Genomic DNA, 22,364 nt, shown 5'->3' on the forward strand with positions numbered 1-22,364 from the left:
TGATGCAAGTAGTGTCAACAACATGGCAGAAATTATAAGGTTATGAAACTTGTGTTCTTGTGTATTTAGCAGTTTAAATAAAATTGTCAGCAAGTTTGACAGTCTTAACATGCAGCCAGTAATGATAATAGTTGTATAACAGAAATTAATAGTAATTAGACATTATACTGCTATATTTGAAATGCCACTTCTGGTGAAAGAATATAGTTGGAGACAGACTGAAAATGTGGTAGTGATCAGGGTACCATTGAAAGGAGTGCATTACAGAAAGGTTGATATATTTACTTCTGATAACTATATAAAGGTATATTGGAGTCCTGTGTAGATAGTATGTAAGACAGATGCGTTTTTCCTCTATTCTGTCTTAATGTATGTGTTAATAAGTGTAATTTTTTTACTTCTTGATAGGCATATTTTCATCCATTCCTGTTTGAAGTCTTTCTATTCTCCTCAGTGAAGGAACCGCAGAGCAAATGCACCCTGGTAGATGATGAAATTGTTTTTGAATTACAAAAGGTGGAACATGCTTCTTGGGATGACTTGGAAGCTAATTTGAGCAAAGTGGAACAACAAGAAATGCGTAAGAAGATTTTAGAAAGAGCCCAAGAGAAAGCAAAAGCAGAACAGGAGAGAAAGCGTGGTATGTGAATAAGAATTCAGTACAATTATATGAAGTTGAACATCACTTGTTTGGTTTTGTTGTATCTTGAATCTTTCATATTAATAATTTTTGAATACCTTTTGGTCAGTACATTTAGAAGTATGGTACTCATTACAGTATTAGAATCGAGCTTTGGGGTTAGAAAACAATTTGTCTTCCTGATTTGATTAAATAATAAGGAATTTTCATTAGTTGGCTCAAATTTTGGTATAACTCATAGGTGCTTGTGGGGGAAGGGAATCAGCCACCTCTACTTAAGTAGATTTTTAGAAAAAAAATATACGAATTTGAGAATAAGGAAGTCTATCAAATATTAATATGAAAGGATCTTGAACATAAAGGTGGAGATATTTTATATGTATACATTTTAAAATTACATATTATATTTACATAATATATATTATTTTATATGTATACATTTTAACTTTCAGAACATATATTGTAATAGTAGCTTCCAACTGTATTGATGTAAAGGTGTCCCTCTGATGATGGTCTCTGAAGACCAAAACATGTAAGGGCATAAATAATTGAAATAAGAGAAATCATAACCAGTCACCTGAAGATGGATGCAATATATTCCTCCACAACAACAGTTAACTTTCAGTGAACTACACAGCATTATGTCCCAGGAGATTGAACTCTGCATAACCACTGCTGTGAGAACCTCAAATCCTAGAAGTGCTATATGGATTTTGGTGAAATTGTTTATGAATGTAATGCTATTGGAGGGCACACAAAGTTTGTACTTTTACATTTTGTGCAATCAATAATAACAATATGATACTAACAGCCTGTGACGTGCGAGCGCCACTTTCAGAATTGAGTAACTGTAGTAACAATATTAATGATATTGGTACAACTGTTAATTTGCAGTGAAGAAAGCAGAGTTGGACCGGTTAGCTGTGAGGCAACAGATTTCTATTGATACTCATCACCGTCAACTTATTGAAGAAATTAAAGAAAATGTAAAGAAAACTGCCATAAAGGAGATTGAAGAATGGAAGGTTTCAAATCAAAGAGAAGAAAACAAAGGCAAGTTTAGTAGAGGTTGGATTTATCGTGCTGTTTTCACCTGTGTTCATTTTTAATGCAAGGCTAGTGAGCAGTTATATTAATCACTTCATTGACAGTAAAAGATAATGGTAGTAATTATGGTGAGCCGAGGTAGCATAGCCAGTATAGCGACTGGCTATGGTCTGAACGACCAAGGGGTGGAGTTCGAGTTCCGGTAGGGTCAAGAACTTCTCTTTTCCAAGTCTTCCAGACTGGCTCTGAGGCCATCCTACCTCCTATCCAATGGGTACTGGGGGCTCTTTCCCTGGGGATAAAGTGGCCGGTGCGTGAATCCCACCACTCACCTTCAACTAGTGCCGAGGTCAAGAAAATGTGGATCTATACATCCACTCCCTATACATCTTTATGGCGTAATGCTTAATTCGTTAAGCACAGGGACAACTTTACTTAATTTTGTAGTATTTATGGGGTTCCTATGCAGTGTGCATCGGAGGCTGTATCTCCAGGGCTAAAGCTGTCGGAGCATAAAGCTGACTGCTCACCTCCATCTGATGCTGAGGTCAAGAATGGTGGATCTATATCTCCACTCCCCCATACAGTTTCATCACGTGGTGCTTAATTAATTAAGTTGTCCCAACTTTACTTTTACATTTTAATAGTTGTTATGAGTGAGAATTTTATCCAGGAAAATTAGTGGTTGCCATATATGTTACTGCAGAGTCAGTTAGGTTACTGTTGTCAGTACTGCCAGTTACTCAGATGTAATGGACAAATAGGTCATAGAAGGGTCAGCTATGATGATATGTGTGTACTTATTATATATTTATAATTGATTTAACAGCACAGTAACTCATATTGGATACTGTTGAATGATAGTATGATTAATGCATAATAAACTGGAAAAGATCACATCTGTGGTCCAGTGGTTGGAGTTCCTGGCTGCAGATCCAGAGGTCCCAGATTCGATTCCCAGTGCTACCAGATTTTCTGAGAAGTAGTTGGTCTGGAATGGGGACCACTTAGCCTTGTGAGGATAATTGTGGAGCTACTTGAATGGAAAAGTAGCGGCTTTGGTCTAGAAAACCGAAATTAACGGCCATGGGGATTTGTTGCGCTGACCACGCGACACCCTCTGTCCCGCTAAAGTTGGCACTTACTTCGCCGACAAGCGGCAGTCACTCAGTTGGTATAGTTCGCTTGCGGACTACAGCCATGGAGTTTGTTGTTTTTTGTTTGTAAATTGGAAAATATGTGGAAGGAAGCATTTGTGGCTGAATTTGGGGTACTGTAATGTAAAGTTCTCTGTGTTTAATTAATTAAGCACCATGCCATGAAAAGTATTCCATGTACAGAAATGGAAGTATAACTCCACTGTTCTTTGTCCTGGAATTCCCCTGAATTCACTGACAAAAACCTCGAAAAACCACTTTGAGAATATCCAATTGCCAAGCCTAGATTTGAGGCTGAGACCACTCACGTTAGTTGTAGATTGTTAAATAAACCAGTTAACCATCTCTACGGCGTCTTCGGTAACGTCAACACGTTACTCTGGTGTCAGAAGTGGGATCAGTAACCAGCAAACACATTACAATATAGCAAAATTGTAACCACTTAATCATGATGTTTGGTGACATGTGTATAGATTCTGCAAATGTTATTTTGTCCATGAGATCTCACTGACTACAGCAGCACTGGAAGAACTGGAAGCTTAATGTAAATGAAGAAGATGCGTAGCTGACTAGAGAGACCAGGAAGGTATGAAATAGTGAATTATGGGTGATAGAAATTAAGTGCATGAGGTTTGAGGTTCATATGATGGTGAACATCAAGATGACATTCTTCTGTGAAGTGATGCTGTGTATTTTGTTAGATGGCATACCAACATTTTGGAGGGTCTTGCTGCCTCTGTCTTCAGGATAGAATAGTCTACATGTTGTGACATTACAGAAGCCCATCATGTTAGGGTGAAATAAGTTCTTTTTATGAGAACCTCATATGTAAAAGTGAAGTAGAGCTGCCCCTGTGCTTAATTAATTACGCACTATGCCATGAAGGCACACTGGGGAGCAAATATATAGATCCACATTTTCTTGACCTTGGCACTAGTTAGAGGTGAGTGATCAGCTTCACACCCTTACCACTTTATCCCCAGGGAAAGAACCCCTGGTTCCCATTTGATATGAGGTTGGGTAGACCCCAGAAAGTTCTTGACCCTACCTGGACTCAAACTCCAACCCCTCGGTCGTCCAGTCCATAGCCAGCCACTATACCGACTATGGTATCCCAGCTCCTGAGAACCTCATATGTAGATTGAAAATTGATGTTATGTTTTACAACTTTCAATTACAGCAGTGAAAATTTAGGTTTGTCTCCAGTAATTTTTTTTTTATCTGTCTGTGTGATATGTCCATGTTTTTGCACCTTTACAGTTTGTGCATTGTGCTACTACGACGACACGTTCACATTTGGCTGTTTACAATATAAATACTGTTGCCTTCGAGTTGAAATCTGGTTGCCAGTGCCATAGTAGCAGATGATAAAGATTAAAAATCAGTTTGTAATATAATTTGATACTCAACTGATACAGCTGTTTTCCACATTATGCCTTTTATCAAATGGTGTAATTTTTAAATATTTTGATCTATTTTATTTCTTTTAAATTAAATCAAATCTATTTTTTAACACATTTCAATACAGGTATGTCTGGGGCTTTTAGTTTTTCTCTGTTTTTTGTCCAGTGTTGTGTTATTTATCACTTACATAATTCCTGCTGAGGTGGTGATAATTCATGGTGAACACAAAAGACTGCATTAGTGATAAAATATATTTACAACTGGTGAAATTATAACAACCAGAAACAAGGTCTACTGGGCATTCTTTTATTCGCACTCATTTGCAACCTCTTTGTATTGAAGAATAGGTATTACAGTTCCTCCCATGTCTGATACTTGTCTGCTAAAATTTATTCATGAAGTTTCTCAGTTGATCATTTCTTTTTAACTTAACATCCCAACACAGGGTTTAGCCCTCCTTTTCATATGAGAGGCACTCACATTGAATCATTATGATTATATTATGAGTAGTGTTTCTAATGGAAACTCAGACTCTAAGAAACTTTATTTTGAACTTCATCACACTCTTATTAGTGGAATTGTACATCACCTAAGTTTTATATAAAACACCAAATGCTCTTGTGGAAACTTATCCATAGCCTGTGTAAAGTAAATTTAGCACATATTTATGCATGGACATGGATAATAATGCATTGTTCACTTATAGCAGAGAACCTGTGCTTGAGCCCAGCCCACAAATTATAATCTTTTATGTAATTTGTACTGTTTACAAAACAAAGTCATGAGGCAAAGAAACAAAGAAGCTGTGTGACTGAAATGTTGATAACTTGGGGGTAAGTAGTTGGTAACAACACCTATATTTGCATATGTCTGGGTTTGGAAGGAAAGGTAATAAATTACAGGACAGAGGAATAGGCCAACTTGAATTCACGCTGTGCTTATGTCTTTGAACTCTATACATCATTTCACGCTTAAAGACAGTTAGATTATAATGGTGTGGTTTCAGATCATGTGGACCAAGAGGTGGTACCCTTTCAGAAGACTGCTTCTGTAAATAAACCCACACCTACAGTGGAGCCAGATGAAAATGTGAAGCCTATACCATTTCCACGAAACTTTGGCATAGTTAAAGTTCATTTCACTGCTAGAGATTTTCCTACACCAAAGCGTGAGTCACAGGCTCAAGAAGAAGAGGAGGTAATAAGGTTTTACAAATTAATCTACACAGCTACACCGTTCAAGAGTAAGGTTAGGCTAGCAAACATCCACCAGTCCATCCTTAAACGTCACATGTTTATCACATTCACCACCCAGCAACAAATGGAATAAGGGATCATACCCTTGTAGCTTCAGACTCATTTACCCTGGGTCACCCCAGGGTTGTTCAATTTTACTTAATCCACGCACCAGCTTCGTTTTATATGTAGATTTTATCCATATTAATACTGTCATCAAACAGGAACTATTGTCAAGACCCCATATGAGAGGTAAAGCGATTGCTATTCAATAGAGCACTCATAAAATATTTGTATTCACCTGATGATGACCAGATAAAATGGTTGAAACATGTTGTGATTTTAATAAAATAAATTGAATGTTTTAATATTCTCTGTGTTATGTTAGGCAGAACATGATAATTGATTAGTTTGATCATGCAACAGGCTGTATTCCATAAAGATTCCATAAAGAGGTTTTACAAATGTTCAGATTAATTAGCCCAAATTGTTCATAGTGCAACAGTTTAATGTCTCACAGTAAGCAGTCTCATTGGAATCCCCCCCCCCCAATAATGTTCCCTGCTTTATGTTTTCGCACATTGAACATCCAATTTATGTGATCCCGAGTCAGTAATATCAATGAAATTTCCTCCTCTTAAGATTTTCCACATTTTATTATCCAGATCGAGTGATCCCATTGTGTGGCTGTTTCATCAAGTCCTTTGGTGCAATCATTTATATTTTAGTGATCAGTTACCACTGTGTTCTTTGTCATATATAAAATGCACTGTACATATTTACACCCCATCTGTCTTCTAGTGGCTAAAGAAGCAGGCCGAAGCTCGTCGAAGAGTAGGATTTATGACAGAGGATCTAAGTCCTGAAGAACTGGATCCAGTGTGGCTTAAAGACAAGGGAGAGTAAGTTCTCACCACCAAGAATGTATGATGTTTAGTAATATAATAGTCATGGCAAGTAAAAGACTATTGCAGCAAGCATTGCTAATATAAAAAAATGGCCATAATGAATGCTTTCTATATGAAGGTAAGTAAAAAAATTGAAGACAGTGTGCAGTGTCACAGATTTTGATGAAATTTGGTATGAACTTTATCCCATTTGAGTTCACCCCTAACTTTCACTTTTATTTTCTACAATCGGTAACAACATGTGTAAATTGGGTCAAGTGGTAACACCTGTGACTTGTGTTTCGGAGCTGCCCAGTTCATATCTGAGCTGGGACACCAACTATCCATACTGAGGTTTTTGCGGTTTTACTTAGTCTCTTGGGGCAAATGGTAGGATGGTACCTTAACTTATGCCATGACTCCTTACTTCCGCATCATCTCCAGTTTGTTATTCATCATCATCCAGTCATTTGACTGGAGATATGAACAGTGTCAATGAGCTAAAAATAGAAATGGAGGAGCCATGAACTTGTGAAATGGTGGGCGACATGAGAATCATTACTGAACTGCAGTAAGTACTGTAAGCCTTGCGTGACCTGGGCAGTTAATCACAGGCTTCTTGCCACAGAGACGAGGGTAGTCCATGTGGGATTTGTAGTGCTGCTAGGGTAGTTTTTCTTCCCTTGCCAATTGTTATATCACCAGTGCTCCATACTCATTAATCATCCATTGTTGGTACAGTACGCACATCTGAAGCCACAGAAAACAGTGTAACCTAAGGAAGCACAGTGATAGTAGTATTTTTTTATATTGCTAGTGGGGTGGGACTAAGTCCCTTGTACTGCGGCCACATCTGGCCTATTGTACCAGCCCCAGATGATAGGCGAGGGTGATTGTGGAGCAATTGGCGGAATGAAGATTGGCAGGGGAAACCGAAGTACTCAGAGAAAACCTGCCCCAGTGCCACTTTGTTCACCACAAATCCCACTTGACAAGACCCGGGATTGAACCTGGGCCACCAAGGTGGAAGCCAGCAACTAAATGCTTGAGCTATGGCATGGCCTAGTGACAGTAGTAACTATGTAATGCAGCGATGGCCAACTGGTGGCCCGCGGGCCGGATACGGCCCGCGACTTGATTTACTCCGGCCCCCTGCCATGTCTCAGGTTTATTTTCAAAAATCTTAACTTCACAGCTGTATTGGCATAGAATTCAGTTTTTAATAGGACGTTTCATTAGCTTACAGCATTTTGCAATTGACTGTATATGTTCTTACTGAGTTGGACAGTTCAAACGGTTTTCTAATAACTGTGTTCATGTCATGGAAATTCAAAGTTCCCCAACCCTACTTCTGTAGGGAGATGACACTGAAGGGAAGACCGTAGTGGTGAAGGATTTATGACACCTTCAAAATAATAACCATTCCCAGCTTGCTCGCGGCGATGGGATGTTTACCGTTTCTCTCGGCATCCTGGCCTTTGTTAAGTGCCAGTTTTAGCAGAAATGTCTCCCAGTTAGTGCGATTTTAGAAAGTGAAGTGTGATTACGGAGTGTGAGTGTAGAACTGTTTTTAAATTAAAATTGTGTTTGAAGTTATTGTGAGTGATACAGCATGTCAAATAGTAAATTGAGAAAAGTTGATAGCGAAAATAGGGCGTTCAAATCTGAGTGGGAACATGACTATTTTTTTATATTAAATAAAGACCACAAGCCACAGTGTTTAGTATGTTTTCAAGTGCTAGCAGTTTTAAAGGAGTACAACCTAAAGAGGCATTACATGACAAATCATAAACAGAAGTTCGGAAAACACTCTTGTGAATCAAGGAAAGTAGTCTGCGATCAGTTAAAGAAAAAACTTTTCCAGCAGAAATCTCTTTTTACCAATGAAACAAAACAACAAGAAGAAGCTTTGCTGGCTTCTTATTTCGTGACATATGAATTAATGAAAGCTAAAAAAGCGTTAAGTGATGGTGAATTAATTAAGAACTGTGCGATAAAGATGGCAGAAGCTTTCAATGAAAATAAGGTAGGAAACAAATTTCAAACAGTGCCCCTTTCAAAACAGACTGTTACTAGGAGGCTGGAAGATATTAGCAACCAGATATCTAATAATGTGAAAGACATTATCGCTAATTGTTCCTATTTCTCAATTGCTCTCGACGAAAGCACAGATGTTTCGGATACTAATCAGTTGCTGATATTTGTTCGTGCAATTAAGGAAGATTTTACAATTTTCGAAGAGTTGTTAAAAGTGTGCTCTTTACACAGCACAACTAGAGGTGTCGATATTTTTAACGCTGTTAAGAGTGCAGTGGAGGAATTCGGTGGTTTTGAAAAATTGTCCTCCATAGTAACAGATGGCGCTAAATCAATGACAGGGACAATAAGCGGTTTTGTTGGATTTTTAAGACAGAATCAAATTACTGTACCTACCTTGCATTGTATTATACATCAGGAGGCTCTATGTGCCAAATCAATTAAACTGTCTACCACCATGGCTACTGTCACAAAAATTACTAATTTGATCAGAGGAGGAAATCGATCACTCACTCACAGAAAATTTCTGACCCTCTTGGAAGAAATGGATTCTGCTTACGGGGACCTGCTTCTGCACACTGAAGTAAGATGGTTAAGCCGTGGGAAATGTCTGGTACGGTTCTTTGAACTCCGTCATGAAATAGCAACATTCCTAAGAGAAGAGGTTACGAATTCTGCTGAACTGCAGAATGATCTCGAAGACGTCGAATTCTTGAGAAACTTGGCCTTTCTCACTGATATCACTCAACACTTGAATGTCCTGAATCTGCAATTGCAAGGCAAGAAGCAGACAATATGTCAGATGGTTGGCTTTGTTGACAGTTTCCGTAAAAAGCTACATTTATTTAAGTCTGCATTGGACAAAAATAACCTTCTACATTTCCCTTGCTGTCGGAAACTCTCAGAAGAAGAAGAAGGCTTGGAGTTTAGGGACTACACTGAAATTATTGAAGATTTGTCTTCAGAGTTCGACCGACGATTTAACGATTTTGAAAGCTTTCGACCTGATATTTCTTTATTCAGTAATCCTATACATTGTGATATAGAATCTCAGCCAGGTCATCTGCAATTAGAGCTTTGTGAACTTCAATGTGACCCATCCTTAAACACATCTCAGGTTACTGGAATTGACTTTTGGAAACTGCTTTCACCAGAACGTTACCCACTGTTACGAAATTGGGCTCTCAAACTTTGCTCTGTTTTTGCAAGTACTTACATATGCGAGACAGCGTTTTCATCGCTGAAGCATGTAAAGTCTAAGAACAGGAACAGACTTTCAGATGTCGTGTTATCACATATTCTTCGAGTGGCAACCTCACAATTAGAAGTGGATTTTATATCATTGGTTTCCAGTTTTATGAAACCACAGTGCTCTCATTAAAACAGTGTGTATATGAGGATTTAGGTATAATCATTAGACCATAAAAACTATGATTGAAAGTCTTTTGTGCTCATCCCTGCTGAAAGAGGAATTTGTGCTGTTTTATGGTAAGTAATTGCACATTTCAAGGCATTTTATTTTTCTTTCTTAAATTATAATTGCATTTTCCCCCGGCATATATAAAACTAAACATAAGACATGATCTGGCCAGTGTTTCTTTAAGAAAAAATGCTCTGGGGGTAGAAGTGATAGAAGGCAATAAAATCGATTGGTGAAATTTTCAATATCGGCTTAATATTATTGGTGCAACGTAAAATTTAAATACATAGGTTTAAATGCACTGTTTTTATATGGGTTGTGACTGATTCAGTTTGGGGGGCAATACTCCCCGACCACTCTTCTGAAAGAAACACCGTATCTGGCCCCTGATGGTGTTCTATAAACTAAATTTGGCCCTCGAGATGTATTAGGTTGGCCAACGCTGATGTAATGTAATAGTAGCACTGAAACCATAGTAATAAATGTTTAATATTCTTAATGTATTCATTAAAGCTATCTAGAACAACTGGGATTATTAGAATGCATGGACTTGAACAACATATATGAAGATTGTGGATTCTAGTACAGACTCATTTTTATGTTGTTTCAGCAATTTTTTCAAAGTTGGCAACTACCTTGGTGCTGTCAGTGCATACAGTCATGCTATCAGTATTGGTAGCAAGATGCCAGCATTATATTCAAACAGAGCTGCAGCTCACATGGCACTTGGAAATCTGCACAAGACAGTGGAGGACTGTTCAACAGTAAGTACACACATGCTGCTTATTGATCCTCTTTGTACTGTCCACAACACCACTCTTTATGCTTCATGTGTTTCTAAACCACCTTGATCTGCCTTCATTTAACTCTGGTTATGAGGTTATGGTCTTCTCCCTAGCCAGGAAATGTCAGCCATTTGACCACCAACTGTGTATTGATATTATTGCTTTCTTATACAAAAATAATCAGCAGATTGTGTAGCATAGTTGGTTGAGGCACTATGCTACAAGCTAGAAGGTCACAAGTTTGATTCCTGATGAGGTCATTGGATTCTTTCACTTTACCTAATCCTTCCAGCTCCACTATGGCCCTGAGGTCAACTTAGTCAGTAACAGAAATGAGTACCAGGAATCTTCCTGGTGGTAAAGGGTGGCCTGCGCATAAGGCTGACAACCTTACCGCCATCTGTGAACCGATTGTCTAGAGGAAATGTGGGAGACTCGACTTCTCATAACCCTATGGGCCTTCACGGCCTGTTAACAGGGATAGCTTTACCTCCCCTCCCTCCCCCCGGATTGCAATACTTGCTTGGTGAAGGTACTGAAATGATTGATGTGGTGTTTGGTCAACATACGTGGTGCAATCCAAAAGTTCCCGAAATATATTAATAAAAACTATTACATCTTACCTAGATCTTATTCTGCACCATCGCCTTCAAAGTAGTCCCCTTGGGAGCGCATACACCAATCCCAGCGTTTCTGCCACTTTTTGAATGCATCCTGGAAGTCTTTCTTTGTTAAGGTGTTTAGTACCGTCTGCATTTCCGCTTGAATTTCCTCAACTGTATAAAATCTTCACCCCTTCAACTTTATTTTCATCTTGGGGAAGAGAAAGAAGTCACATGGAGCTAAGTCTGGCGAGTACGGTGGGTGGGGAACAACTGCCATCTTGTTTTTAGCCAAACATTCCTGCACAATGTAAGCCGTATGCGGTCGTGCGTTGTCATGGTGGAGTACCCAGTCGTTCGTGCGCCACTTCTCTGGACGTTTTCTCCTCATGTTCTCCCTCAAATGCCTTAGAACATTGCGATAGAACTCTTTATTGACTGTCTGACCAGGAGGGACGAACTCCTTATGAACAATCCCATCAATATCAAAAAACAGATCAACATGGATTTAATGTTGCTCTTGACTTGTCGAGCTTTTTTTGGCCGAGGTGAAGAAGGGCTCTTCCATTGCAACGATTGCTGCTTGCTTTCAGGGTCATAGCCATAAACCCAACTTTTGTCACCAGTGACAACCTTTGAAAGAAAGTTTGGATCCTCTTGAAGCTGTTGCTGAAGTTCCCTGCGAAGTTCCAAGCGATGCTGCTTCTGTTCATTTTGCAGCAGCCGCAATCATCCTCATGTTCAGTTCCTCTGGCACAATTCATTGACATGTACCATAACTTAGTCCCAAGGTGTTACAGAAGTCTTGGATGGTCAGTCTACGATCTTGCAGAATCAGATCCCTAACTTTCGCGACATTTTCTGGTGTTTTGCCCATTGACGGCCGTCCCAAACGATCGTCATCATCAGTCAGTGTTCGGCTATTTTTAAAATGCTTATTTGTGTCTGGCCTAAACTGTTTTCACCAAAAGCTTGCTTCAACATTTGGTGCTTTTCTGCAGCGGTTTTCCCAAGTTCGAAATAAAACTTTATACAGACATGCTGCTCTCTCAGGTCAGCCATCGCAAAGCCGCAAACTCACGGAAACACAACAGTGGAAATACGTTCACCAACAATAAACCCAACCACTCAACTCGACACTGCTTGCCACACTGATTCAAGAAGGATGTGTGAGGAGACACCTAGCGATATTTTGATGTACTCATAACCATTCGCGCGCAAATTCAAATTTCGGTAACTTTTGGATTTCCCCACACATCACCATAGAACTAAGAAAAAAAGACACCAATTGATCTTGTATCAACACACAACTCAAGATTAATTATGTCAGATCCATAACTTTTTTATACTAGAATCAATATTATAGCTCCCCTCTCCTGCAGCTGTCATACTGTCACTAAAACATTCCCTATGTTACTATAAATTTGTACTTACACACTACCATAAGTTAAGGCTGTTTCTTGAAAGCTTTTCATCATAGAATCATTCTGGGAAAACTAACAGCCACATGCCAAAATGAAAAAGAAAAAACTAAATTTCACTCATCTTTGTGTTAGCTTACTTTCAGTCAGTGAAAAGAGAGTTTTGCTTTTTCTTTCTGCAGTTTCACTGGATACTGTAAAGTGCCAAGGTCTAAATTATAGTTTCATCTTGTGTTTGAGAATTTTATTTCTGTAACTGTAAAGTAATCTGTTTCATGTGAGTATGTTTGGGAGTGTGGCCCTATTCATTTTAGTACATTTGAGTGGTCCTGGCTGTTCCTAGGTGCATATGAAAAAGTACACTGAATGTTTTATTTTACGTAGGCCAGTCAAAAAGTTCCCGGAATTCCCCTGCAGATGGAGAACAAGTGATAAGATAGCATGCACACTGTTGTGATGGGAAGCTCAGCATGTCTGCTCGCAGGCACAACAGGTCTAGACAGGTTTCAGTGTGCAGTGTCGTTACTGTTCCGTTTGAATTAGACATGAGCATTGGTCATTTGGCGCAATGTGGCAGTTTGAACAGTGTGCAATCATCAAGTTCATGTGCAAATTGGGAAAATCTGCTTCAAAGACGGTATCGGCCCTGCAGCAAGTTTATGGTGATACTGCACTAAAGAAATCCGCAGTTTACAAGTGGTTCCCCCGGTATAAGAATGGGCAGGAGACGTTAGAGGATGACCAGTGCAGTGGGAGACCTGTGCTTAACTAATTAAGCACTAGACCATGAAGACATATGGGGTAGTGGATGTATAGATCCACATTTTCTTGACATTAGCACTAGCTCGAGGTGAGTGGTCAGTTTCACACCCCGGCTGCAGCCCTGGTACCCATTGGATAAGAGATTGGATGGACCCCAGAGCCAGTCTGGACGTGGGCAACAGAAAATTCTTGACCGTACCTGTACTTGAACTCTGACCCCTCAGTTGTCCCGCCCGTAGCCAGTCGCCGTACCAACTATGCTATCGTGGCTCCTCTTAGTTTCATTACTTCTTGAACGAAAGTGCCATGTGTGAGTTTCCATATTGGAACAATGAGCGTTCATGTATGAATCCAACATGAAAAATCTTTGTCTGAGGAATGGATCATGATAATTCCAACATGAATGTTGGGATTTTACAGATTTCTTATTTTCCCTACTCTAGGCTGAGATCTCCAGCTTGTGTACAATCAAGTATATCTCTTATGTTTTCTCTCATTGATGCAAGAGAGTACATCTTTCTGTTTTGTGAATAATCTGTTTACAATCATAGACTGTTTAACAGTGTGAAAGCTGGTATGTAATGTAAAAATGTATTAAAGCTTAACCCGTTGCCGTGGTTCGTCGTGTATGTTTCGTCAGGGATTTAAATCGTCTGGGGGGGTTCGACGTGTATGTTTCGTTCAGCTGCACACCTATGTTATAACGCCCATAATAATNCTTGACAATTACTTTGTCTAAATAAGGCCATTAAACTTTCTTGCACTACAGAATATTGTGTTCAGTACCTGTTTACTAAAAAAAGATTCTGAATGTCATGAAATTCAGGGGTTTCGTCTTCACGAATCTCATACCCCTTCATAAATCCCTGAGTGAAACTCATTTTCTGCCAGTAATTTGGATTTAAAAATATATAGTAAAAAAGTGAAAAGTAAAGCTATCCTTGTACCAGGCCGTGAAGGCCCATAGGGTTGTGAGACGTGGAGGGTCCCACATTATCTAGATAGTCGGCTCAAAGATGGCAGTAAGGTTGTCAGCCATACACGCCGGCCGCACTTTAGTCCCCAGGAAAGTTATTTAATTAGTTCCTGGTACTCATTTCTGTTAGAGGCTGAGTGAACCTGAGAGCCATAGTGTGACTGTAAGGATTAGGTCAATTGAAAAAATTCCAGTGACGTTATCAGGACTTGAACCCACGACCCTCCAGCTTGTAGCATAGCCCCTCAACCAACTATGCTACCGCGTGCCCCAAAAATATATAGTACAGGTCGCCAAACTTACTGAACATTGTAGCAGCATATACCGTGGCCATGGCCCTCCCCTCACCCCCTCCAAAACTCCAGAAAGTAACAGTGTTAAATTCGAGCCGTTATATGTTGGAAGTCATACTATAGTGCCACCTATGGCCACGAGATGACGTTGCTACTGCACACAAGTCAAAGTGCTGCATCATTCGTGGAGGTGTGCAGGTGTAGTCGTGGAAAATGCTCAGACAACATAGAAGCAGGCAATCACGGGTTTCTCTGGGTGGAAGGAGCGGCTGCTTCACACATTCACACGAGGTTACCAGCCATATGTGGGGAAGCAGCACCAAGTCTATAGCCCCTAAAAATGGTTTGCTCTACAAATACGGAAACTCCCGGAACGATGGCAAAGATGCATGAACATTGGCGGGGGGGGGATCCCTATAATATAATCTGTATGTAGTTGGTGCCAATAAATGGTTACTGTGAAGGAAAAAACATTTAGTGTCAATCATTTTTAATGCCCCAGAGAGAGAGAGAGAGAGAGAGAGAGAGAATGTATGTATGTATGTGTGTGTATATATATGTATGTATGTACAGATACTATATTTATGCATGTATAGGCCGCAGCACAATTTTCAGACAGAAATTATAGAAAAAATAATTTTCTTGGAATATTATTTCAGGAGTAGAACACCCTGTATTACTAATTATGAATATAATTTTTTTTAAATGACGTGTGATTTCGAATATAAGCCGCACCCCAGTTTTCCTCTTGAATTTTTGGCAAAAAATGTGCGGCCTATACATGCGTAAATACGGTATGTAGGTATATCTGTGTGTATGTGTGTGGTGCTGGTGGTCTAGGGGTAACACATCACATAGTGTTCTGAAGGCCCCTGGTTCGAAACCAGTAGGGTTTTGGGGAAAAAAATGAAAAGAAATTAATGAAGTGAGACAACCGCAGAGCAGCAGTGCAAAAAGTGAAGAGATGGAGATAAGATAGGTAGGCAGGTAGGGAGACATAGGGAAGAGGGAGACGGTAAGAGAGGAGGGAAGATTTTTGCGGCCACTCATGAAACACTCGCCTAAGCGGGGTACGCTTTTATTAAAACTTCCCCTGCCGTGGTGGTTTGTCGTGTGGGAACCCACCGAGCCTACCTTTGACATCACGCAATTATTTAATCACTTGAGACCAAGCTATTATGATTACGAGTTAAGAAAAATTAAATAGAAACTGTAGTGCCACCTGTGGATTAGTTTCTTATTATCTCCCTTATTGGGCTGTGCAAGCCACTCCTCTGAAGAATTCATTTTATAGGTTATGGCAGGAGGTACTGGGGATGAGATTATGGAAGCGTGGGAATGCCCCATCCCACCCTTAATATCACGCAGATATTTAACCACTTGAGACCAAGTTAATTCTGTGCGACTTAACAAGAAAAAAGGCAACAGAAACTGTGGAGTAAAACCTGAACACTCAAGACTAAAACCTCATGGAAAGCCACGAAGTGTAGTTAAAAATGTAGCATATTAGTTTCTTATTATCTCCATTATTGGGCTGTGCAAGCCGCTCTTCTGAAGAATTCATTTTAGAGGGCAGGGCAGGAGGTACTGTGGATGAGATTATGGAAGCATGGGAACCGTCCCATCCCATTCTTAACATCACGCAGATGTTTAATCACATGAGACCAAGCTAATTCAGCGCGACTTTACAAGAAAAAAAGAAATAAAAACTGTAGCGCCAACTGTGGAGTAAAACCTGACCACTCGAGACTTATGTATGTATGTAAAGTACCGGTTGACGATACCCGCCAGTGCAGGCATGCAGGCTCGCAAGGAGACACGCGTTCATGCCTGAGTATCACCCACAAAGCCGAACGAGAGTGGTAGTGCATCAGCGCACCGACTTGGATCACTTGGACAACTTGGACACTCAAATGCGCAGTTGCTGCATAAAATGCTTCTAGTGTGCGCGCACGTATATACCTGTATGCAGGTGTTGTCCCGCGCATGGTTGCAAGGCATGTGTTTATGAGGAAGTGTTTGTGTGTGTGTGTCTGTGTATTCTTTAGTAAAAAAGGAAAAGTTAAACAGTTATTGTAATTATTTATGATCAGGCACTTGAGCTGTTAATGCCATGTGTGGAGATGAACTGTATGTCACGTGCGCGCTGCCATGTGCGCCGTGGGATCGCTCTCTGCCGTCTGGGGATGGTGCGTGAGGGGATTGGGGAATTGGAGGCCGCCGTGGCGCTGAGGCCTGATGATGAGAAACTACGACTGGATTTAGAGAAGGCCCGTGCTCTTGTCGAGGCAGATGAACTGGAGTAACCTTTCCTAGTAAGCACTGTGCTTTCTGGAGCAATGATGATGAAAGAGTTGACATAGTGTTGAGAAAGAATCCAAAGGCCATTAAACTTCTGTGTAAGTCTTGCAGTATTTTAAATTATATTTAATCAAATCATGTGCAGTACTGAAAATACTTCTCTTCATGAAATAGTTTAAATTTTAATGCTACTGTCCTTATTTTTTTAAGGAGTATACAGTATTATGTTACACTAACTGTATCAGTGTATGTCCCATATAGTAACTTTGCAACGGTAGATACATTTCCCATGAAATTCAGTGTGATCATCATGCCACAGAGATCACCCAAATTTCATACCTCTTTCCCTGTCATCAATAGCAAAGCATAGCAGCTCTGTGGACATCTGTTTGTATGCATCCATGCACATACATAATTAACAGCTAACTAATTTCCTGGAGGTAGGAAATGAAGGAAGGAGATAAAGGAAGAAGGAGCTGAACACTAATATGTGAAATAAATTATTTCTTGTTGAATTCCAACAGCCTCTTCCACTAATGAGTAATAAATGACCACTTGGGAATATACGGCTGTCCTGAAAAGCACAGTATGTAACATACAAGTAACAGGACAACAGTGAGTGTGACGGACCAGAATGAAACAAATCAAATTCAGAATATTAAAGATACAGACAGAACTGATGAGTGAAAATTCTCACCTCCATATGTACGTCACCCCCCCCCCCCACACCCATCTACATTTATTTTTTTTCNAAAATATTTGGTGAAGAATACAAACTAATCTGACAGCATTTTAATTATTTGTGAATCTTGCAGAAACAGACTTTTACGTATAGCTTACCTTTTTGAGTAGTGCTTACCTGAGTAAGAGTGGAGAAGCATAGCCAGAGGTTAAGGAAGTATCCCAGTCTTGTTTATTATAGTTGTTGTAGTATAAAGGTAAAGTTGACCCCATGTGTAACTGATTAAGCACTATGCCAAGAAGGTGTATGGGGGAGTGGATGTACAGATCCATATTTTCTTGACCTCAGCACTAACTGGAGGTGAGTGGTCAGCTTCATGCCCTGGTCACTTTACCCCTGGGGAAACAGACCTGGGTATCCATTGAATAGGAGGCTGGGTTGGCCCTGGAGCCAGTCTGGATGATGTGGAGAAGAGAAAATTCTTGACCCTAGCAGGACTCAAACTCCAACCCCTCGGTCGTCCAGCCAGTCACTATACTGACTACATTATCCTAACTCCTGTTTTTATAGTATGGTACAAAAAGAATAAAAAAATTTGAAATAATCTCTTAAAGGCAATATAGGGACTGCCTCTGTGGTCTGAGTTCCTGGCTACAGATCCAGAGGTCCTGGGCTGGAAATCTGGTGCTACCAGATTTCCTGAGAAGTAGTGGGTCTGGAACAGGGTCTATTCAGCCTAGTGAGCATAACTGAGGAGCTACTTGAATGGAAAAGTAGTGGCTCCAGTCTAGAAAACCAAGGCTAACAGCTGTTGTGCTGACCACGTGACACCCCTCTGCAAAAGTTGGCACTAACTTCCCCAACAATCAGTGGTTGCTTGGTTGGCATAGTTTGCTTGTGGACTAAGACTTTGGAGTTGAAAGACAATACAGGAGTCATGCGCAAAATACCCCCTTCCACAATGATCCTACATGCCTGCTGTAGTCCCACAGTACATCAGACACAACTGTGGTTCATCAAATTGGTAGTGTCATATGCTTGGCCTCTTTACAGGCACTTTGCTGTCTTGGGCATCAACATGGATATCCCCCCAGTTATGAGATAGTCCCTCCATGGGTATCTTGAAGAGGAGAGATGTGATGTGTGTATTACTGTACATGTCTGGTATAAACTTCTGCCAGGTGCCAGTTAGCCTGAATGTCATGGAACTCGTGATCCATTGTCATGAGCTTCCCTTACATTTAACTTAAACTGCCATATTCAAGAGCAAGTTTGTCTGGTGAAAATTCTTAGCCAGTGGTCTGACCAAGTCATGAAACGCGCAAATATGTGATTCCAGTAGCATTTTCCCATTGAGGGTGCAGTGGCAAAGCGACTGCAAGCTTGACTAGTTCTGCAGGACATCACTGTGGCATAGAGGAGATGGAACAGGCCTCCACGGATAAAGCAACAAAGATGTTCTTAAGCTTGAACCATCTTGACATGTACTCAGTATTTTCATACCAGAGGTTGATCTAAGTTCCATGGATCCAGGGCATTACAGGACTGGGATGACCAGCAGCAGAGAGTGGTATATGTGTTGGCTTGGCATTTGCAATGGTAATGGCAGTAGTAGCAGTAATGGTAGCACAGAAAATAGTGGATTTGTTGGGGGTGGTAGTAGCTCTGAGTGGCTGCAATGATACTGCTTTTGCTCATAGAGATATGATGATGTTGATGGTTGTGACTGTGATATGGGTAATTGTGATGCAGGCAGTAACATGGTGTGGTGAAGGAAGCTGTGTTGATAATGGTGATTTTGATAGCCACAGTGGTCATGGTGATTGTGCTTGTGCTACTGCTTGTAGTGGTCATGATGACAGTTGTGGCAGTAATGGTGAGGAAGTGCCAGTTGTCATGGTGACAGGAATTGGTTTGGTGGAAATTGTCATCATGATGGTTTATGGAATAGAATGGTTGGTAGCGAGATTGAAGGTTTGTGGTGGTCATGATGGGACTTGACAGTTGTGTTGAAGTTACCTGTAAGGACACTGTGTGTGTAGAGTTGCTGCCAGTAATGCATTCAGGATGCCACTTCTCACACATGTGTAGTGATGTCCACAGAAGGACAGTAGTGTCATGATGCATCTCTTCCATTCATTCCAATAACCCGGCTTTACACTGACCCAGACTGCTCAGTCCAAACTGTCTTAGATTAAGAAACTGAAGTCAAACGAAGTGTTTCACGGATGTCATATGCTCAAAGCGAGAGCAACAGGAACAGAAGGAGAAGAAGAAAAAGGAGGAGATGACACTGACCAAGGAACTGCATAGCTGTTCAACAGACGGCTGTGCCACAACAGGCAAGGTCTCCTAAGGATTTCATGGGAATGGTAGGAAGTAAAGCAAATTACTTGCTTAAATATAAAACAATTAGCTATTATTATTAAATCCGTCTTATTGCTGTGACAGTACATGATGGCTGGACTCCACTGCATGTTTCATACACTATAAAACATTCTCTATCCATGTTTGCATCAAAATAAAATAATTTTTACATAACCAAGCACTACTAATTTCCACTTTGAAAAGTAGTTAGCATTATATTATTATTATATTAATAATAATAATGATAAAAGATTATTTACATATGTTACCTTGGCAATAATTTTCAAAACCTAAACCACCACATACCACCCTTTCCCCATATTAATCCCCCATAATATTGAGCTGCACGGTAACTTGTGATGTCACAATTTTCGTTATTTGTTATCAAGGAAGTTAGAGCAACGTCATGTCCTCAGCAGCCACACATTGTAACACCAAGAGTGATACTATATACATACATACATACACACACACACACACACACACACACACATGAGAATTAAACAGAACCATATGTAGGATTTGAGGTTCTCACAGTGGCAGATATGAAGCATTCTGAGATGTAACACCACATGCTGTGTTGAAAGTCAGCTGCCATCTTTGTGCTGGTTTGTGGCTTGGCTCATTCTTCGACTCCAAAGGAAGAGGCAGTATTTTTTTTCCAAAACGTTGGTTGACTTTCAATGCATTACGTGGGGTTTAGATCGCAGAAGGCAGACTCTGTGCTGAGAGCTTTAACATTCTAAGATTGATCTGCTTAATGGTGCTGACCTCAGATTAAGTTCAAATGGCATTCCAAACTTTCCAAATGTACAACCATACAAAGTCCAAAACAATGGGTCACATGATGGCCCCCTCCCCACAAAAAAAAAATTAAACATAGTAAAGAAGTATTATTTGTACATGAATGGTGAAGCCACATTTTATAAGTGCCACTTTTACCATAGCTAAAAGAAGCTTAATTTTATGTATGGTACTGACAAGTAGCTCACACATGAAATAGAAGTCCCACCTTAATTCTGGTATATAAAATGTGCCTATGTGAAACATCAGTTCAGATGTGTTTAAAATAAAGGTAAAAATAAAGTTGCCCCTGTGCTTAAGTAAGCAAAGTCTTGACCCCGGCATAATATGGAAGTCATGGTCAGCTTGATGCCCCTGCCACTTCATCTCCAGGCAAAAAGCCTCCATTACCCATTGGACAGGAGGCTGGGTAGACCCAAAAGGTGTTTGAATGCTGTGGATTAGAAAACAATTTCTTGCCCCAGATAGCAATTGAACCCTGGCCATCCAGCCCATAGCCTGTCACTATACTGACTGAGGTAAAATAAAAATATCTAAGAAATCAAGAAGGAAATCAAAGGTTCTCTTATGAGTTCACTGAAAACAATTCATATCTGAAAAGAATGAATAAGAAGCACTGCCCCACAGTAGAGAGCTCAATGTGAGTACATTTATGTTACCTGTTTGTGTCTCTGTACCTGCACTGAGAGATATGATCCTACAATGCAATGAAGTTTATTCCAAAAGGATTGTGTCCCTTCAGAAATATAAAATATACTGTTTGAATAATTACGTAATAATGCAGCAACTGGTATTCAACTTTTGCCACATAATTTAAATCCACCACAGCCCAATTTGGGCCTTGGCCTACCTCCAGGAAACTCCGTTTCACTTCAGTTTACTAGAGATCTGAGACATTTGGTAGGACTCCTTTGGCTTGTTGCAAGGCTTCTACCTAGGCTGCGCCATAGCTCAAGCAGTTAGTCACTGGCTTCCCACCCCGGCGGCCTGGGTTCGATCCCGGGGTCGGGTCAAGTGGGATTTGTGGTGGACAAAGTGGCGCTGGGGCAGGTTTTCTCCGAGTACTTCAGTTTCCCCTGCCAATCTTCATTCCACCAATTGCTCCACAATCACCCTCACCTATCATCGGGCTGGTACAATAGGCCAGAAGTGGTCACAGTACAAGGGACTTAGTCCCACCCCACTAGCAATAAAAAAAAAAGGCCACTACCTGCGCCCCCCCCCAACACACACACACACACAAAAATCTCTCTCTCTCTCTATATATATATATATATATCCCTGCCCTGAGTGGGATTTAAATTCCTGACCCTGGCTTCCAAGTGAGCCCACACAATGCATGCCTTAGACCCCTAGGCTTAGAGTGATTAAATACAAAAAAGAAAAAGAAAGAAAAATAGGCAGAACACAGTGAAATAAGAAATGCATACAAATTTTAGTCACAAACTCAAGTGAAGAGATCACCTTGGAAGATGCAGATAAACATAGAGTGATATTAAAATGGGTTTTAGATAGATAAGGTATAGATTGGATTCAACTGACTC

At 40.3% G+C, this 22,364-nt stretch overlaps 1 protein-coding gene across 4 annotated transcripts; it reads left to right on the plus strand.

The window, feature by feature from the left end:
- On the plus strand, positions 1-20,475 carry LOC111867632 (dynein assembly factor 4, axonemal). 4 transcript variants are annotated; one of them, XR_002843375.2, is made up of 8 exons: positions 1-304; positions 409-640; positions 1,535-1,693; positions 5,255-5,445; positions 6,285-6,385; positions 10,438-10,591; positions 16,760-17,065; positions 18,703-20,475. XR_002843375.2 is itself a non-coding variant. In XM_023857640.2 (7 exons), exons 1-7 carry the CDS (start codon positions 182-184, stop codon positions 16,970-16,972), a joined length of 1,173 nt encoding a protein of 390 aa, XP_023713408.1. In that variant the 5' UTR covers positions 1-181; the 3' UTR covers positions 16,973-17,482. The 4 variants fall into 4 exon arrangements, 3 of the variants coding, with proteins under 3 accessions (XP_023713408.1, XP_023713409.1, XP_023713410.1); XM_023857640.2 differs by lacking the exon at positions 18,703-20,475 and having other exon boundaries at positions 16,760-17,482; XM_023857641.2 differs by lacking the exon at positions 18,703-20,475 and having other exon boundaries at positions 1-271; positions 16,760-17,482.
- Positions 20,476-22,364: the final 1,889 nt, after the last annotated feature.

This window comes from Cryptotermes secundus, unplaced genomic scaffold, assembly GCF_002891405.2.
Source record: "Cryptotermes secundus unplaced genomic scaffold, Csec_1.0 scaffold548, whole genome shotgun sequence".
Lineage (NCBI taxonomy): Eukaryota > Metazoa > Arthropoda > Insecta > Blattodea > Kalotermitidae > Cryptotermes > Cryptotermes secundus.